The sequence below is a fragment of the Haliotis cracherodii genome, unplaced genomic scaffold, assembly GCF_022045235.1.
Source record: "Haliotis cracherodii isolate W230 unplaced genomic scaffold, xgHalCrac1.p SCAF_1, whole genome shotgun sequence".
NCBI classification, from domain to species: Eukaryota; Metazoa; Mollusca; class Gastropoda; order Lepetellida; family Haliotidae; genus Haliotis; species Haliotis cracherodii.
In genome coordinates this window covers 13342331-13362133 of record NW_027266264.1, presented here as the reverse complement: position 1 = coordinate 13362133, position 19803 = coordinate 13342331, and the positions used below count along the sequence as shown (strand labels likewise).

At 39.5% G+C, this 19803-nt stretch overlaps 1 protein-coding gene across 1 annotated transcript; it reads right to left on the bottom strand.

Annotated features, from left to right (window-relative positions):
- Positions 1-6351: 6351 nt before the first annotated feature.
- Positions 6352-19224, bottom strand: LOC139473217 (contactin-3-like). The gene is made up of 13 exons (XM_071255744.1): positions 19176-19224; positions 18040-18101; positions 17181-17286; positions 16899-17059; positions 15831-16013; positions 14274-14426; positions 13569-13659; positions 13133-13326; positions 8907-9044; positions 8520-8654; positions 8243-8347; positions 7705-7720; positions 6352-7469 (listed from the first exon to the last, which is right to left on the bottom strand). Exons 2-13 carry the CDS (start codon positions 18092-18094, stop codon positions 6620-6622), a joined length of 2187 nt encoding a protein of 728 aa, XP_071111845.1. The 5' UTR covers positions 18095-18101; positions 19176-19224; the 3' UTR covers positions 6352-6619.
- Positions 19225-19803: the final 579 nt, after the last annotated feature.

Genomic DNA, 19803 nt, shown 5'->3' with positions numbered 1-19803 from the left:
TGATTTACCCCTTTTGTGCCGTGTAACATACGTTACACAATCATTTGAAAAACAATAAAACTCATATCAGTATTGACATTTCAATTTAAAATAATCATTTTTGCTGAAAAACAACTTTATTCTGAATAGAAAAAATTATACCCAAAACACAGGTACATTTGTCCACAAGTGTGTCACACTATATTATAAATGTTATCGCAAATAGGGCACTATATATATTAAATTCATAGAAACATATTTTTTGTTCACTGATTCTTTTAGACATGAACGTGTTAATGTTGAAAATACAGTACCGTGAGTTTTACACACATATATTAGAGGGCACTTGTATGATTGCTGGAGATAATGTAAGTTCATTGAATTGGTGAATTAATTCACATTTGTTTTAAAGGAGATCTATTGAATCAACACATTTTAAAACATGTTAAATAGTCACATCATGTGCATATTTAAACGAAAAAAGCCAAATGTTATTTCATTGTTATCTAAAAAGAAACAACAAGTGCCCTGGTCCCACTGCCAGTGCGTGTGCATATTGAAATCCCGGCTTTGGGCCGAGCTGTAGCTGTGGTGTCACAGATGTGAGACGCCAGCCATTTCTCCTTTTTACAGTGCATTAATCTATATGATTTTTTTTTTTTGTTGTTGTTCTTTAACGCCGCACTCAGCAATATTCCAGCTATATGACGGCGGTCTGTAAATAATCGAGTCTGGACCAGACAATCCAGTGATTGACGTCATGCACATGGATCCACGCAATTTGGATCGATGACATGCATCAACCAAGTCAGCAAGCCTGACCACCCGATCCCGTTAGTCGCCTTTTACGACAAACATAGTCGCCTTTTACATCAAGCATGGGTTGCTGAAGACATATTCTACCCCGGATCTTCATGGGTCTAATCTACATGACAATTAGGTGATGTTTCGATTATTCTTGGTGTATTAAAGACGCGAAATGGGGTATTGTGTGGCGTTAGAAGATGTGTTAGAAATTGATTTTAAAAAAATATATCATGGATATGTTTTTGCCTTTAGAATGCTTTTTCAGGTAATAGTGAGTGAGTGAGTGAGTTTAATTAAAGTCACGTCGGCAATATTTCAGCCATAATGCGACTTGAAAGAGTTCAGGTAATAGACAAAGTGCAAATAAGTGTTTGTCAGTTTTATTTGACATATGTGTTTTATTGGATATACATGTACGTATATTATCGACAATTTAAGATCAGTCAGAGACGGATCCATGGTTTTTCAAACGGTTTATTTATTGAACAAAAAGTGTTTGGGGGATCATAGCCCTATGCTAATTGTTTGGTGTAAAGACAACACAATGAACAATATTTTGACAATGGTAAGCGTCAAGCTACACCTGGCATGCTTTTTATAACAAGAATAACTGTCACGAAAAAAAATAATAATTAGATACACATTCAATTTATTTAGAAAATTGAGGATTGACAAAATATTTTTCGCACTGATTATTGACCACACAGACAGGGTTTTCTAGCCAATATCTAAATGATTTTTAGAAAATTTGAAACTTTCCAGTTTGTGTTTCTGGTCTTTCCGTGCTGACATTTGATTGATCCTCTTCACTCGATAGGTCTATCTCGCTTTCCACGCTACTGTCCAGACGTTTTAGACTGACCACGGGCTCATACTGACATGGACGAATATGTGTGTGGTCATTGAACGAAAATTGAACATTTTCATCCGAGACATTGTGAGGTAATGCCATGGCGAACACTTTACAGAAACAGTGATCGTCTTCAAGTGAGTTGTCCACAATGTTTGTTTTTTTGGGGTTTTTTTACGCCGAAATAATCAATATTCCAGCTATATGACGGCTGTCTGTAAATAATAGAGTCTGGGTCAGACTATCCAATGGTTGACATCAAGAGTATCGATCCACGCAATTAGGATACGATGACATGTATCAACCAAGTCTGGCCACCGGATCCCGTTACTCGCTTCTTACGGAAAGCATAGTCGCCTTTTACGACAAGCATGGGTTGCTGAAGATTTGTCCTATCACGGATCTTTACGGGTCCTGTCCTCTATCACATGATGACATAAACACTCTGTAATTTCCGGAGTAGGTTCTTAACGTTTTTTGATTGCTTATATTGACCTTAGAAAAAGTATTTGTTTTACTGTCTGAAAAGTGATTTAATCCCATATTTAATATGTGCATTGCCTTTAATATTCAAAATAATTTCCATTGAACAGAATATACTGACTGTGTGGGTATTTAAGACATAATACTGCAATACCATTGAAAAAGATGCGTCAACGTTAATTACAGACACATTACCATACTACCAGATAACGTCACAGACAATTTTAGAATCACTCACTCACTCACTCGGGCACATGTAGCTATATGGATATATGCACTTATTGCCATCTTTATAGAGCGTCGAACTCCAGACATAAGTGGTTAAAACACATTAATAAATCTAGAATGGATCAAAAAAGGCGACAAAACCCTTTCCATATCCAATACAAATATCGATTGTACGATTCCGACTATGTCATGAGCATGTGTTTATGAATCACTATCAAATAGTAATGATACCAGGTGTACCATTGTTCACTTGAAAAAGCACGGGAACATATATACATCTTCCCGAGGCAAGAGAGTTAACTGACTTTAAAATTGCAGTTTCCACCCTTGTCGAACTAGGCTGGAATTCCTGGGCTCGATCGTAGCGCCACCAGTGGCTATTACGAGTTATTTCCTTTCTATGCCTCTCCTATTGACCAATCAGATTCAACCTCTCGTATCACTTGCATTTGATTCAAACAAAACGGTGGCGCCCAGTCAAGACGATCTGATTGATAATCAAGATCTATATTGTGATAAAACGAGTCTTACATCGCGTAATGCATCAAATCACGTGAGCACCTTGAGTAAAAGCATGAACAGATTTAGAAAATATCTGTTGACAACGTGTTACCGGTGCACATGCTTTGCAAATCCTCCAGTCGACCAAAGTCTGCATGACACTTTACGAATCGGATTTCGATTTCGGTGCGCGATTTTGATTGGACTATGCATAGACTCGTTAGTCCAGCCAAAATGTAACTCCATAATACCAGCCTAGTTCGGCAAGGGTCATCCCACTTGTCATACAGTCTTGTGGAGAGTGTTTTGTCACTCTGAATCTTTATGCATAGATCTAAATATGAAACAGATGAGGCGGTCTCACTGGTCTCCTTCATTTCTAGTTCAGACAGGTAGGGTATTGTAAGTCCCCACGGTCCCCAGTAAGGTGGCCTAACTTTGGTTGCTGGTGATGAATAGCCCATTTTTATATTGTATTATTGATTGAAAATGTATTCTTTTTAATGTTTTCAACTAGTTTTAAAATCAAAACTGTGATACTCTAGTTATTTTTACTGTCCTTCGATGACAGATATTGATTCCATTCAAATATTTGTATTTTATGTCAGTTCTCGTCAAGATATGGCTGAAATACTGCATATGTGACGTTAAATATTAACTCACTCACTCACTCAGACAGGTAGGTAGAGCAGCGGTAGTGACAGCTGGGTAGATCAGCGGAAGGGACAGCTGGGTAGATCAGCGGGAAGGACAGCTGGGTAAATCAGTGGAAGGGACAGGTGGGTAAATCAGTGGAAGGGTCAGCTGGGTAAATCAGTGGAAGGGACACGTGGGTAAATCAGCGGAAGGGACAGCTGGGTGAATTAGTGGAAGGGACAGGTGGGTAAATCAGTGGAAGGGTCAGCTGGGTAAATCAGTGGAAGGGTCAGCTGGGTAAATCAGTGGAAGGGACACGTGGGTAAATCAGCGGAAGGGACAGCTGGGTGAATTAGTGGAAGGAACAGGTGGGTAAATCAGTGGAAGGGACAGCTGGGTAAATCAGTGGAAGGGTCAGCTGGGTAAATCAGTGGAAGGGACACGTGGGTAAATCAGCGGAAGGGACAGCTGGGTAGATCAGTGGAAGGGACAGGTGGGTAGATTAGTGGAAGGGACAGGTGGGTAAATCAGTGGAAGGGACAGGTGGGTAAATCAGTGGAAGGGACACGTGGGTAAATCAGTGGAAGGGACAGCTGGGTAGATCAGTGGAAGGGACAGGTGGGTAGATTAGTGGAAGGGACAGGTGGGTAAATCAGTGGAAGGGACAGCTGGGTAAATCAGTGGAAGGGACAGCTGGGTAGATCAGTGGAAGGGACAGCTGGGTAGATCAGCGGAAGTGACAGCTGTATGAATCAGTGGAAGGGACAGCTGGGTAGATGAGTGGAAGGAACAGCTGGGTAGATAAGCGGAAGGGACAGCTGGGTAGATGAGTGGAAGGAACAGGTGGGTAGACAGCTGAAGGGACAGCTGGATATAAATCAGTGAAAGGGAGAGCTGGGTAAATCAGTGGAAGGGACAGCTGGGTGAATTAGTGTAAGGAACAGGTGGGTAGATCACAGGAAGGGACAGCTGGGTAAATCAGTGGAAGGGACAGCTGGGTGAATCAGTGGAAGGAACAGGTGGGTAGATCAGTGGAAGGGACAGCTGGGTAAATCAGTGGAAGGGACAGGTCTTAAATCAATGGAAGGGAATTGGCTGTTTGATTGTTGTTGAAAGACATCATATCATCGATTTTCCTGAAGCTTAAGTTAAACTTCTTGGCCAAATTACCTTGTTTTGACTTTGCCAATTCGAACAGAAATTCCGATTCATATGCATAAAGAAACAGATCTACAATTGGTGCCCATGGGGATGCCTACTTTTTGCCTAAATGTCTTACCCCCAAATTTTACGTGGATGTTATCACATATTGTTTTCTCAGTAAACTTCAGATGGCATTTGCTTTCATTTTTCACAAATTGTCCTGAACCTCAGAATATACATGTAGATATTATTTATGTAGATTATGTAGAAACGTAACTGTCTCTGCGTTCACCACGTTTTGTAACAAAATCCCCATGGATCAAGGAATGAAGTTTCTCCTTACATTTGTGGTAAGGAATAGTGGTGTACAAAGTTGAAAAATCAAATATTTTGACAGAATGGAATTTGGTTCTTTTCTGAGACTGTAAAAAGTCAAGCAAACGCTTTTGAGTTCTTGAGAATCCTCATGGTATTAATTCCACTTGTCTCAAATACGTTTTATTAATATAATGAATGTCCTTCCTTAATTGTATTAAAGATCATGGTTAGTCTTTGAGACAGGGATTTGGTGGTACATTTGCTGGACCCAGCAATACATCACTCTTTGTACGGATTCTTACGGATCTTTGGAATCCAGTACAAAAGAGGAAGTCAAGTCAAAAGTTGACAGTACTGATTTACGCAAAGAAAGGGGTTGATAAAAAAGCTTTAACCTACTTGTTTCACAATCAAATGCCCAATTCTGGTGTTTGCCGTCGGGATTTTCTTGGAATACTGCTAAATTCGGCGTAAAAGCATACTCACTCAATTTTGTTTAGGACATTTTAAGTTGTAGCAACAAAATTTACCCCTGTTCTGCTCGACGAAGGAGGGCCGTCTGCAAATGAATATTCCCTAAAAGCTTTTTGTTTTAAGGATGATCATATCCCAAACAAAACCCAATAAAACAAACAACAACGTAGTATATTAAGCAGCTGTTATTCACCAGAAGAACACAATAGAGGTCAGTGTGAAACACGTAACCAACAATGGATTACGTCAATTAGGTAGCGTGACGTCATTCGACATTGGTCTTCAATTCCGCCAACATGGAAGGAGGGAAGTTAAACCAACCAACAAACAAAAAACAAACAGGAAAGCTCCAAACTATAACAAGATGTAAAAGTGTAACAAACACGTGCCAGTCAGCCCCTTCAACTCGTGTTTACATTATATTAAAATTGCAGATCTATGAAACAGAAGCGGTTAGTTACATATAAAAATTTACAAGAATGTGAAGATATGTATTGGTGAGGCTGATCATGCCTATTCCATTTTTTAACATAGAAATAATACCAGAAATGTATTTAACAACTTTTCGATCTATGTTTACGCAGATGTTTAACGAAGTTCGGGTGCGTTATACATACCCTCAATATACAATTATACAGGCATTCCAAAGATAATGATGTTTTAACATCAATTTGTCCTTTCTGCCAATATTACCAAGAAGATGAATATCATGTGTTATTGAAATGTCCAGTGTAATGAAGAAAATACAATCAAACACCTGTCTAACTACTATTACATGTAACAGAGAGAGAGAAAATTTGTAAGTTAATGAACAGCAAAAATAGCAATATTCTTCTCACTTTGCAGTTTTTGGTAAGAAGAGGATACACTGAATATTAATAAAACCCAAAAGTGCACCTCTGTTCAGATCCAATTAATATTGAAGTGGTGCTCCATCACGAATGTTCCTACGACAAAATGTCATTGTACTATTGGCATCATGGCCACATGTACGAAATAAATCTGTATGTCTGTCTGTTACATATAATTACCATCAACACCATATATACAAACTTCAAGTAAAGCAGTTTATTTGGGGGGTTTTCTAACAGAAATATGACATGGACCGTTATGTTTATTCGGAACATATATATGATATTGAGGCAGGTACAATAATATCAATATTAACCTTGGATATTTCTTCATTCTGAAGTATCCTGTTCAGGGACTATTTTCATCAGGACACATTTCAAAGTCTGAACATAGACGCAACATCTCTTTTTCTATCAAGGTTGCATCTTGGCCGAGGTGGGGATTTTGTAGAATTCTTGATACTGGCGCTTCACCTCCATTCTCAACATGCGGCTCCCTGTCAAACCGGGTTTTTTCTCTTTGGTCTTTTACCGCACGCGGTTCATGGTTGCGTTCTTTTCCACGAGTAGGCCTATCTGCCCGAGTCCTTGCCTCTTGAACTTTGGTCGGACGAGCTCCGTTGTCGCGTTTCTCTACGTTCCACTGACCGTCTGCCCGAGGTTTGTATTCCTGTGTATTGTCCCCATGTGTTCCACTGCTGTGTGCGCATCCTGATATGTCCATCTTGATTTGTTTTCGACTCTCCCAATTTTGAGCTTCTTGATATCTTTCTGCAAAGTCCCTGCAACCCCCGTCTCCACTGTTGTCACTAGATGCGTTGACCATTCTGTCAACAGTCATAAATGAACCAAACATCTGTCTGTTCGTCTTCCAGTTGTGTTTAGGATGGATGTATGTTGATCGGGTCGAAATACAACTATCTGAGTTGTGTCTTGTAATCGGTCGAAAATCAAATTCATTGATATCTGTTCGAGTTTTGTCGAGGAGGAAGTCATCAGATGTATGATTACGGACCTGGTACAAAGGAACGCCCTTCAACTCTTGCTTAAAAATATCTGAAAGTCTATACTTTGAGTTTGCACTGGGCATGTCCTGAAGTTCCAAATAACCTGTACTTTTTCCTGCTGTGGTATTTCCTATCGTTGTCGTTCCTCCTGTGTTTCTCCTTCGTCTGAATGACATGGACGGGAGGCGGAACCTGTAACCAACAGCACTGTCCAGTTGCACAAAACAAACGTAGGGCAAAGACAATAGTAACTATCATCAAATACAATCGAATATGTAATTTTAGAGGACGTCAATACAAAAGCATTTTATTTTAATCATGAATTAATGTAATTGTGACACAGAGAGGTCTTTCTCCTGGAACTATATAACCTTCTGAAGTAGCCAAATTAAATGTTATTGAAAATGTATTGCAATGTTTAATTTACCTTGCGGTCCCTAAAACTGAAAAGTAATTATAGATACATTATCAATAAAAAGTTCATCAAGGAACGTTGATTTCTTTTCTTCTAATGTTAACGAGATTCAGACCCATGAAGGATCGTAGGCACGTTATAGGATGAAACCCTAAATATAATTGACAGGAACTAGCTGAATACGATAAACAACAAAATAAACGTGCCTAAAACGGTATCATTATCTTGAAATACATTGTATTCTGTTGTTCCCTAATCTTCAAGAAATGCACTAATGGCTAATGTCGGAATTATATATTGCGCTCTTTAGAATGATACAGTTTGAACTGTTAGTGAGACGGTGACGCAAAGAGAAGATGACAGTTAAATATACCTATATCAATTAAGAATTAAGAATACCTGCAAATACCTAAAGAAGTCACTTATATATGATTCCTGGCATGCCTAAGGGACGCACCTTTGCACAGCAAATGTTTGTTAATACTTGAAGTATGACATTTATTGCATGTAATGCTCTAATTCAGTGACAATTTTCAGCTTGTTTCTCTACCTTTTAGTTTCTTGTAAATCACAAAGAACATCACAACCATAATTAGTATAATTATGGCCAATGTCGAAAAGCCAGTCGCTACAATTAGTAGTGTTGGACTTGATTCTGAAATGGTAGAAAGAGCATCTATCAACTTAATTACACTGTTTATGCGGCACTTGGCAACTCAATGTTTTTAAGTACGTATGTGTCTATGTGGTATGAAATAGAGGCTGTTAGGTTATCCCATGGATAAATGCTTCAGATAAATGATGATATTTGAGTTTCATGTCCTTACTGATAACTTTGTAGCAAGCTGTTTTTGTGATAAAGTCGATGTTGTTGCTGACGTTACACCGGATGCATTCAGAGCCTCCATTGACGTTGTGGAAAGTCAACTCTGACTTGTCGGGGCTTAACGCGATACCTCTCCCTGGAGAACAAATTACATCAACGAAATTGAACAAGGTCAATGCACATACAGGAAAATGGCATCAACACACATTTGTATGTCACAATGAAACTTTATATATGGGCTGTGCATCATATCCAATGGTTTAATTTTCATATGTATTGCATGCTGACATTGTTTAAAAGACTGCTGTGCCCATTGCATTAATACACATTCCCTCATAATATATACTGCTACAGTATGAATTGGACTCCTTAAGTCCCAAGGTCTTACTGTTAATTCCCTTGTCATGAATCCATTGGGTCATCATGGGGGATGTGGGGCCAATGGCTCTAGCTGTGCATACAAACGTCACATCCTGTCCTTCCGAAACATCCTTTGTAGTTGGCATCTTCTTCCAAATTGGACCCGCTACAATACGTGCAGCAGAATTGCCAAACTAATATTTTACAACCTTCTTAATATGAAGTACATAACGTAACACTTAGACATATGTTAGTTAGTATATGATTTTTGCATACCTACGAATGTATAAGGAAACACTAAGTCATGCAGTCTAAGATTATAATCTGAAGATAATCGTGTGGAAATAAATTTACCAGATCTTCAACACACATCAGGGCATTCAACCTTAACTGCAAATTCGAGATAGATGTATAGTAAGGGTTGGTCGATACGGCCGAAACATTAATCGTTAATCGTTACTCCGAAACATATATCGAGGTACCGTAGTTCAAGACAAATGAGATGTTATAACATCATAGTACTGATGGCTATTCTACTGGAACGATAACATTACATCGTCTTAAGCGATATACATGTGAAGGACTTACATGTGGTTATATTGCACATGTGAGTGAGTATGCAATGATAGATACTATTTTGGACAGACTTATCTTTGGAGAAACAATTCGATAGTTAAGGTTAGTAATTAAAAGAATTGCTATGTATGTATTTGCATAAGAATATAACATGTATTCTAAGTTACGTTTAATGATATTTCAGTATCTTTAAAGTATGTATCTTTGGTATGGTGATCATGTCACCATTTTGCTAAATTACTAATTATATACTTGCAAAAATGGGCATCGCATGTTTTAAGTTCAGAAAAATGCAATTATTACGAGCTTTTCAAGAAAACAATTTCCCCAGAATACTATTTGTTTGACATCAACTTTAAAAGGTTTAGAATAAGTTTAGCACAATTTATATGCAGCTCTCATAGACTTAGGATCGAAGTAGGCAGGCATAGAAACATAGACAGAGAATTGAGAATATGTGAGCAATGTGATTTAAATGTGATTGAAGATGAGTTTCATTTTCTGTTAGTTTGTCCAAAATACGGCCACCTTAGAAGAAAATATATTGATCTGCCTGGTTATGTACATCCCACTCTACAAAGATTTACAACGATCATGTCAACAACTGACAAAGATACTCTAAAAAATCTATCAATGTTCATTTATCATGCTATGTTAATTAGAATATGACCTGTTAAACGGATCTGTAACCACTCCCGAAAACAGAATTGTACTATGGGCCTGAGGCCTTTCAGTATGGAATAAAACTTATCCTATCCTATCCTATCCTACTAATTAAAAAAGGCTTCTCATCTTCTCTTCCATTTTTCCGTGTGTGAATGTTAAATGAGTGAATGTGTAGAGTTTGTAGCGGTTGGTGTATCCGCACTCATACGTCGGATAACATCGGGTAAATCATCGGGTGTTGTTCGGGCGTTTCCGGATGTGATCGAGGCATGTGATTAACTTACCCGCCAAACCTGACTCAACAGACAGATCGAAACTGGAATTGTTTCTTTATTTGTTTGTTGTTTAACGCCGCACTCAGCAATATTCCAGCTATATGACGGCGGTCTGTAAATAATCGAGTCTGAACCAGACAATCCAGTGATTGACACCATGAGCATCGGTCCACGCATTTGGGATTAGATGACATGCTTCAACCAAGTCAGCGAGCCTGACCACCCGATCTCGTTACTCGCCTCTTACAAACATAGTCGCTTTTTACGGCAAGCATGGGCTGCTGAAAACCTATTCTACCCCGGATCTTGAACCGTACGCATCGAACCCGAACTCACAACAATTTTGATCTCCCCATAATCAAGCTTACGCTGAAAGATAAGCAACTTTTCTCTTTCACCAGGCTTTCAGATCATATTTTTAGTAATTGTGTTAATACCAGATTTTTATCAATATCAATTACTGCATAGTAATACTGTTCTACTGTCATTTTATTCCTGTTCTATCAATTTCAATTATTGCATAGTAGTAAAACTACTTTTATCTTATGCCATGTATTTGTTTCTCGGTCTTGGTATATAATTATAGGTGCAGCTGCGAGCTCTGTAGCTACAACGAAAGTAAGTAAGTAAATTAGAGATTTAACGTGCGCTTTCCGCATTCTGGTGATGAAGAGGTGCATCACTGCGTATTTCGCACAGGGGTTTCACCGGGTGCGGAGGGGGTGTACTAGATAAATATGATAATGGAAAAACGTGGGCTTAGGTTGGTGGCGGTGGGGTCAAGCGGTTGATGGCACGGCGTCGGCTGGCGAGTGTGTGTTGGACAGAAGCCTTGGGAGAGACTTAGTGGAGTAAGCCGGCCAGGAGCTTCCTGGCTGTGCACTCTTCCTCGTCGCTGGTCTGCTGATATAATCTACCAGTCAGCCGGGCGGCTGTGCTGGAGATATACGCAGGGCTTTTTTGATATCGCAGTCGACCAGGAAGGCAAAGAGGTCCTTGTAGGTGTGGATATCATGCTCAAACCGTTCATCGCCCATGCATTGGACCATGACCAGCGGTTGTCGTGCACTGGTGTACATCTTCCCAAGGTGGGTCTCAACATGTGGGGCGGGGTGGTCTTTGTGCTGTTCCAGGATCTGATCAGCAATCCGGGTCAAGTCGGTACGGGGATCCTATAGCTACTTCTCGGCTGGGTCCTCGACGGGCGTGGTCTGGGTGGTGCTGTCGCTGAGAAGCGGGCCTGTTGGTGTGGCGGTCTCCAATTCAGTGGACTTGGTCGGGGTCGGGGTCGGGGTCGGGGTCGGGGTCGGGCGAGAGAAAGCTTCGGGAGATGAGATCTCTCTCCTCTTCCTCTTCTTTCTCCCGTGGCCGGTGCCCTCAGGCGAACGGAAGGGCTCCTCCGCTCTGGATTCGAGGGGGACGAGTTCCTTTGCTGCGACTGGGGGCTGGGGGTTGGAGGAAGGGTTACCTCGCGACTGAAGTTGTCTTCCTCGAGCTCTTCTTCTGTTTAGCTTTCTGTGCCGGTTTCCCCTTAGGCTTGGACTTAGAGGGGGCTTTGTCCAGAGCCCTCATTCTGATGAAAGACGATGGAGAGAGTGTGGAGGTCTCAGAGCTGTAAAAAGTCTGGAGGGAGAAATCCCCAACCCGGTACGCTGAAACCTCTCATGGTGTGCGCGCTTCGGAGGATACGTCAGGTGGGGTTTCCACGCCAAATGCTGTAGAGAGCAACAACTTTCTATCCATCTATATTTGGAGATTTAACGTGCACTTTCCGCGTGTATAAAATTAACTTTGGCGTCTGTCGCACACGGTAGGAACAATGTAGGGCGGCTGCCTTTATAGGAGTATCACAGTAGTGCCACCCACGGTATATGGTTAATTTACATGTTTGCCATGTCTTTATATATATATATATTGTAACCATTGTATCATGACAAGCGTATGATTAGTTACTGTAATTATTTTAAAAATTACCATGAAGTGGTAATTGTATTTAAAATAATATTATATATAATGTACCAGACAATCTGGACTATGTTCATGGTATTACCTATATTTAATATTGGGATCGAGTTGCCTCCCTTGAATTGTTTATTTACTTACGTAATGATGACAATGAATTTATACTTCATTGATTCTGATTTCCCGTATGAATATGTACATGTATAATGTTATGATGATACTATTTTGTGCATTACAGTGTGTCAATATACTAGTATATCTGCCATGGCAATAAAGAGTCACACCCATAACCTGTGTTGGAGTTTCTATTTTCCCCTCACAAACCCGGTTGCATGTACATGAATACCGATGAATGACATGTTCATATTCTGCGTATTGCAGTTTACTGAAACAACTAAAGTGCCGTAGCCAGCCTCGGGGGCAGGGAGGGCAGTTGCCCCCTTGGATTTTTTTTTTTTATAGAAAACAGTTTTATTTGAATCGTGAAAATACAAGTTGGAGACAAGTGATACTTGTACATATATTTGACCCCCCTGTTGAAAAAAGTTAACTACGGCCTTGAACTATCACTGTATAAATATACATACATATGAGCGTGATGTTTTACAAGCAGACTTTGACCATACCCTTTGCATGTTTCTTTTGAATGAAAAACAATTTCAGTGATGGATGCCTCTTTACAAAGTAAAGACCTTGTAGTTTTAACGGAAATTAAAATATGACGGACAGTGGTATAGCATCATCGTTAATAACAATGTATCGCAACAGTACTCACAAACAAGTTTTACTTGAATTGATTTAGACGTTTTTCCTTTAGAATTTATGCCTGAACACGTGTAATTCCCTCCGTCGCCTTCACGCACCCTCTGTATTGTCAGAGCTCCACCATTGAGCCGGGTTTTCAGATACTCTTTGGTGTTTTGTGGAATTTGATGTCCATTACGAGTCCACGTTACCGTAGGAATGGGCCTGAAACATGTAGCTTACAGAACAAAAACCAAGAGAAATACAGCGAGGATCATGCTTGGCAGTGACTAAAGTATTCGAACAGAATATACATGACAGAAAGTATGAGTGCAGTCGTGATATATTATAGAGAGTATTAGCCGAGTGTGATTTCATATTGTAATTATCATATATTAGGGACTGGTTATATATTATGGGGGGGGGGGGGGGGGGGGGGGGGCAATGTTCCTGTCTTCGTTACTCACTTCCCGCCGAAAATGCATTCCAACTTGGCTTCTGATCCCAATACAACAGTCGTCGCGGCGCTGTACGAGATGACACTTGGTGGGATTCCACCTAAACAAAATGATGAATACATGTACATAATTCGTCTTACATTCTCTTAAATAATAGCACAGATGATTCCACTATACACTTAACATTTACTCTTCAGCATCGAGCCTTCCTATGGGCACAAATGCGTCCCCTTTCTTGCTCTCTGTTTCTTTATGCATATGAATCAGAATTTCTGCTCGGATTGGCAAAGTCAAAATATGGTAATTTGTCCAAGAAGCTTGACTTAAGCTTCAGGTATATCGATGATCTGATATCGTTCAAAAAACATTTAAGGGCCAATGACCTCCCACTTCATTTTCGCACCAGCATAAGCAATAGAGGAGACCCGTGAGACTGTGAGTTTCATATTTTATCCCTATTTAGAGTGACAAAACACTCTACGCAAGACTGTACGACAGAAGGGATGACTTCAACTTTCCAATAGTCAACTTTCCCTCTATGTCGAGCAATATTCCTGCAGCTCAAGCCCTTCGTATCTTCATTTCACAACTGTTGAGGTACAACTGAACATATAGTCAGAATCATACAATGTGTGTAATTATATCTGCACATATGTCCTCCTTTCATGTGTGAGAGCAAGAAAAGAAGTCACTCATCAATTCGTGATTACCTACCATTCAGCTTTAGAAAGTCTCGAACTCCTGGACGTGCTCGGACGGCGACATTCACTTGGCTTCCTAATTTGGTATCATCCATAACGGTATTGTGGATGCCACACCGATATATACCATCATCCTTTTCTTCAACAAATGCAAAATGAAGTGTTCCTGGAATAGAACAAATCATGGCCAATCTTAGTAACTGGTAAGTTAGGATGACGGGTGTTTCGTTGTTTCAAGCAATCATGATGTGGTCCTGGGTTCAATACCACCTACGATAAGTGGAACAAACGCGTACTACCAATCTAATTAAATCAGACCTCTCATTCCAATTCGGTACAATTCTCCCCCATAAAGATTTTTCGAAACAATGCACAGACGGTCGCGTGCTCCCAATAAATGTGAACCATACTCGGGTATAATAGTCACTTAGATATCAGCTTTATTGAGCCAAAATATTTTGTTTCTGAAAAAAGCCAACTGAGCAGCAATGTAATTTTGCAATTTTGATCGGCCCCTAATGTTTTGGGGAGGAGAATTATACTAAATGGTTGAAAGATACGACTGAAACAAGCGTGAAAAATGTGGCGCGGTCGTTACTATGCTCGAATCGGAACTTCCCGTGTTGGTTTTCGAGAAACAGAATCGGATAGGCTGCTCTGAATGCTAAGCTCAATGCTACCACAATTTAGAAGCCTCCATGCTGATAGGCTTATTAGATGTTAGCTTCATGTGTAACTCGAGACTCGAAAGACCAAAAGACTGAATTGTGTATAAACAAAAATAAATTATCCCTTTATTTCAAAGATCATATAAAACGTCAACGCTGGAAAATCACCAGTCTCAATTATCCGACGAAGTGTATCTGATTAAAGGTCGAAAATCAAACTGTATCTGGTAGTAGTCGATTCCTCATGATCAATCATGTGCATGTATATCAATTTGGATATCTATCCTACCACCGAGTTCAGCGTTGCATTTCCCATAACAGATGATAATGATTGAGCACGATGAACAGGTACTTGCAATCACAACACATGTTTTTTTTCAAGTATTTTCGCTCTCACATTTATCATAGGTCACATGGTAGACCGAAACCGCATTATCTGTGGTTCGAGAAGGAAGCTTTCTGTGCCTGTCTAATCGAAAGTACAAGGTGGGCCCACATTCGAAACTAATACTGTATAAACAATTACTATTTGGTCAAGATAAAGTATATTTCCTGCGTTACAGTTCGCTCGGAATGTACAGATGTGTAGAAACTACAGCAGAACGTTATTACTCTTCCTTCCCAAAACGTACAGCGTGACTAAAGACTGTTTTGGCAACAACGAAGACTGTTCGACTTTGTAATTAGTGTTATCTACCTTTCCCAATATGCGATTTTGGCCTGGGAAGTTTAGAAAACATTTCCCGTTGGATTAGATACTTAATAAATATTTGATTTATGCCTGTTATGTCGATATAATAAAATGAAGACATAAATGGAAAGTTATGATTAGTTTATATTACGCGCTCATGTAGATACATTAACTATGGATGCGAAAAACACATCCATTTCAAGTGAAATACCGTTATTGTCAATCATAATCCTCTTGTTGATCATGACCTGGCTTGGCATCTTTCTTTCGATTTTATACCACCTGAACTTCCCCGGGGGAGCGCAGAAGGGGGGATGATTACAGGTAAGTGACATGGGATTCATCTCAGACTCCGTCACGTTTATCTCCGAAACTTTCCATTTCTGCTCCAGTCCTAAAATGTACATGCAGTGAAACAATGCATTCGCTTACATTATTTTGATGATCGGATCATGAAGAATATATAGTGTTTCAGACACTAAATAGCTGCGAATGACATTGACGTGTTACTTCATTCTACACGTTTGATCTTTTACGTTTAGATATGGAAATCTATGTGTAGGCAATGGCAGTTCTACCATATACTGTAAATTTTGCGAGCGTGAATTAAATGCGAAAAAATGCGAGTGGACTTCGCTAGCATTAATTAACTTCGCTTTTATGTCTCCAAAATGACTATCTACAATAAAACGGCCTCACATAGTCAAAGACTTTGAACACTATTCCAGATTAAATATGTTGTTTGATGAAGAAGAAGAATCTGATAAAGTGAATGGATATTTTAGACATTTTTAATATCACACCTTGAAAAACTACCAGTGAGGATGTTTAACTTCACAACGTCAAATACACATATCTCGGAAATACATGCATAAACTGTCCTGTTTCACTTGTTTTCACACAACGCTTAATTTAACCTCAATACATTAAAGGGTTTAGCTTCCTTGTGGTGGCAAATATCAATGTACAGTTAAATTGTTTACATTGATTTTTACGTAGCTGTTGAATATATTTTCGAAAGCTTGTACTTTCGAATAAAGAAACTTTGGCATTATTGTAAAAATACATTTGTTGTTAAAGTCAGTGTATCATTCTCAAATGCACTAAACTGACTTATACGCCCTTAAAGTGGAGCTGATGTCATCCGTGAAAGTCTGAACTCGAATACATTTCTGGACTCAGGGTCTCGATTACAACAAACATAAGAAAACACAACACAAGACCTTTGTTCAAGGCAAGGAGAAAAAGGTCAATAACATATAATAATCAAAGCTCTCACGGGCTAGGACCAGAGACACCACCGGGGAGACGTCATAGCCCTCATTATCGTCCACCCGACATGTGTAGTGACCCTGGTTACGAAGTGTAAATTCCTTTATGGTCAGTGCTCCATATTGCCCATTTGACTGTATTCGTTGTCCATATACCATCCAACTGTACCTGAAATACAGGATTATCTACGTTGACGATGTTTAGCACAGAATTTCGATCGAAAGCGGAAATATTTTGTCCCCAAAGATACAAGCGTGTTTTATCCAGTTTTGAAATTTTTGATATGTACCTCAATACTTGGTTGCCTTCAGCTGAGCAGTTCAGGACAACATCTTGCCCCCGACGAATGTACTGCGTGCTTCTAATGTGGGGTTCAAATATGATTGGAAAAGAATCTGAAAACATAATCATTTTGATACTTCAAAGAAATATAGGTATGCGGTAAGATATACCATTCGGGGTCATGTACAGCATTAAACATAAATACTATCTGCAAAGGTGCATACAATCATATGAGGAAGTTTTTCAACAAACTGCAGCAACTTTGGTTCAAGTACGTGTGACCACCAGAATAGCCCACTGATTTGCTTTGTTCTACGGGCTTCCAGAATATCCACTGAACAAACTCCAGGTATTCCAAAATTCAACAGCCAAAGCAATTATAAGAAAGTATGAACCGTTACACAAGACACCTGTTCTGAAAGAAATGCACTAGCCTCCAACCCGTAAAAAGGATTCAATGCAAAATACTGGTTCCACCGCGTAAGGTATATAACAACGCAGTTCCAGTGTATCTGAAGTATCAACAATAACGTCATCTCAGCTCATCTGACCAGCTCATAGCCAAAACTGTACCTACACGTAGTTCTCATATATATTTTATTAAGCACTAAGCAGTATTTCACCTATAAAACGGCAATCCGTAAATAATAGAATCTTGATCAGACAAACTAGTGATTGATAATGAGTAAAGATTCACGCCATCAGGATATGATGGCAGGCAATCAACCACGTCGCCCGACCATCTGATCAATTTAGTTGCCTAGTACGACAGTCATAGGATGCTTGGGGCTAGTTCTGGAATCGTCACAGATAGTCTCATATGAGGAAGGAATTGAGGACTACACACAAGTAAAAATGAAATCTACCTGCTTTTCTTAGTCCCCCCAACATCAATACCAGAGCTGTCAGTACGTGCTGCATCGTGTCACTGAAAAAAATAACGTTTAAGGAAATCATAACATGAACATAACACGACGCTGATTAGAAATCAAAACAACTTCTAGATTCGTCCCTTAATACATTATTTTCAGTAAGCTTATTTTGAAAGTATGATTCATTAGACACATTTTTCAAATATTAGGAACCAACCTGAAAGCAAGTTCTTTTGTTTGTGATGACATACTTTTGTAAATTAACGTTTAGGTTTTACACCTACAGCCTCACGCCACTTCATGATAGGACGTGTAGCACATGTTCTCAAGTCCCGTGAGGATCCGGGTTAGAATTGGTTTTCAGCAACCCATGCTTGTCGCAAGAGGCGACTAACGTGATCGGATGGTCAGGTACGCTGACTTGATTGATGCATGTCATCAATTGCGTAGATCGATGCTTATGATGTCAATCACTGGATTGTCTGGTCCAGACTCGATTGTTTACAGACCAACTACAGTTTAGTTGTAATATTACTGAGTGCGCCGTTAAACATCAAACAAACACACAAAAACATGTTCTCCACATGAGTTGAAAACAACCTGCTGTTATATTTAACATGTACATGTATGTTTCAGTAGTTTTGGATACATTTCTTTATTTCCATGTTTGTCTTTCATCTGCCACGTTTTGCTCGCCTTTTTCTTAACTAGATATATCATAGCCCTCTGAATAAATAGAGTTTAAGATACCATCACTTTGACAAAGGCCATATAGACATTAAGCTGTCGGACAAAATGTCCGATTGCCTTTCTGACTGGCCAAACATGTTGTTTGAAGTACAGGAGGCGATAGGTTAAAACAGCATGCTCACCTCATAGTGGAACTTCCTGAGTGGTATAGGTCCATACAACCTAATTCTGGTCGTCATTCTGGTGGGTACACTGTATGATCCAGCTAACTAGGTATCCTCAGAAGGGTGTCATAGATAGATATTCATGCTATTAACTAATGATTTATACAACCCAGATTACAATGATATATGTGACACTGCTGTAATATTTCTAAAACCAACTTTCTCAAAATAATACAAAGCGTGGATCGTCATAAAAAGAACGCATGCTAGCCATACCTCTTTGCTTGATGTTGACAGCCACAAATGCCTTCCTTATCATTCCTCAGCCATTTGTTTAAATAAATGATAATCCGAGAACGTGTATATTATCCTGACCGGTAACTGTTACCGCAAATCAGTAACATGCGGGACGTATTTCAACTGTTCAACATTCAGTCCGTGTTTAAATTGAAATATATTCATCAGTTTCAGCTTCCTCTTAGTCAAATATTATCTGGGACATGAACGTATGGCCTATTAAATATAGCAAATATGAACTTATTTAAACTTTTCAATTTTCTACCTGTGTCGAAGTTAATTGAAATATATTTATCAGTTTCAGCTTCCTCCTTATAGAATATTATCCGGCAAATGAAAATGTGACTTATTTATTATTCTTTGAAAATGAATCAATTCAAAACTTTGTAAAACAATGTATGGAAGCAATATGAATAAAGATATTCGGAACCGATTCTGTCAGTGTTGGCGATGAATGTGTCGGTCCAGGCGAGGCGAGGGGAGGTCACTCTTGGTAGTCCGGTGCGGCTCTCTTGCTGATAGGCCTGCAGGCGGCAGATTGTGGCAACGGAGTGCACGCTCTGGCCAGCGTGTTCTTGTCCGTGGGCTTATTCTCGCTGTTGTTTTG

Excerpts from the sequence above, each read along its gene's own strand:
- LOC139473217 (XM_071255744.1), bottom strand. The coding sequence starts at position 18,094 with ATGCAGCACGTACTGACAGCTCTGGTATTGATGTTGGGGGGACTAAGA. Across the intron at positions 17,287-18,039 it reads GGGGGGACTAAGAAAAGCAG|ATTCTTTTCCAATCATATTT; the intron begins GTAGATTTCATT and ends TTATGTTTTCAG. Across the intron at positions 13,660-14,273 it reads AGACTTTCTAAAGCTGAATG|GTGGAATCCCACCAAGTGTC; the intron begins GTAGGTAATCAC and ends CATTTTGTTTAG.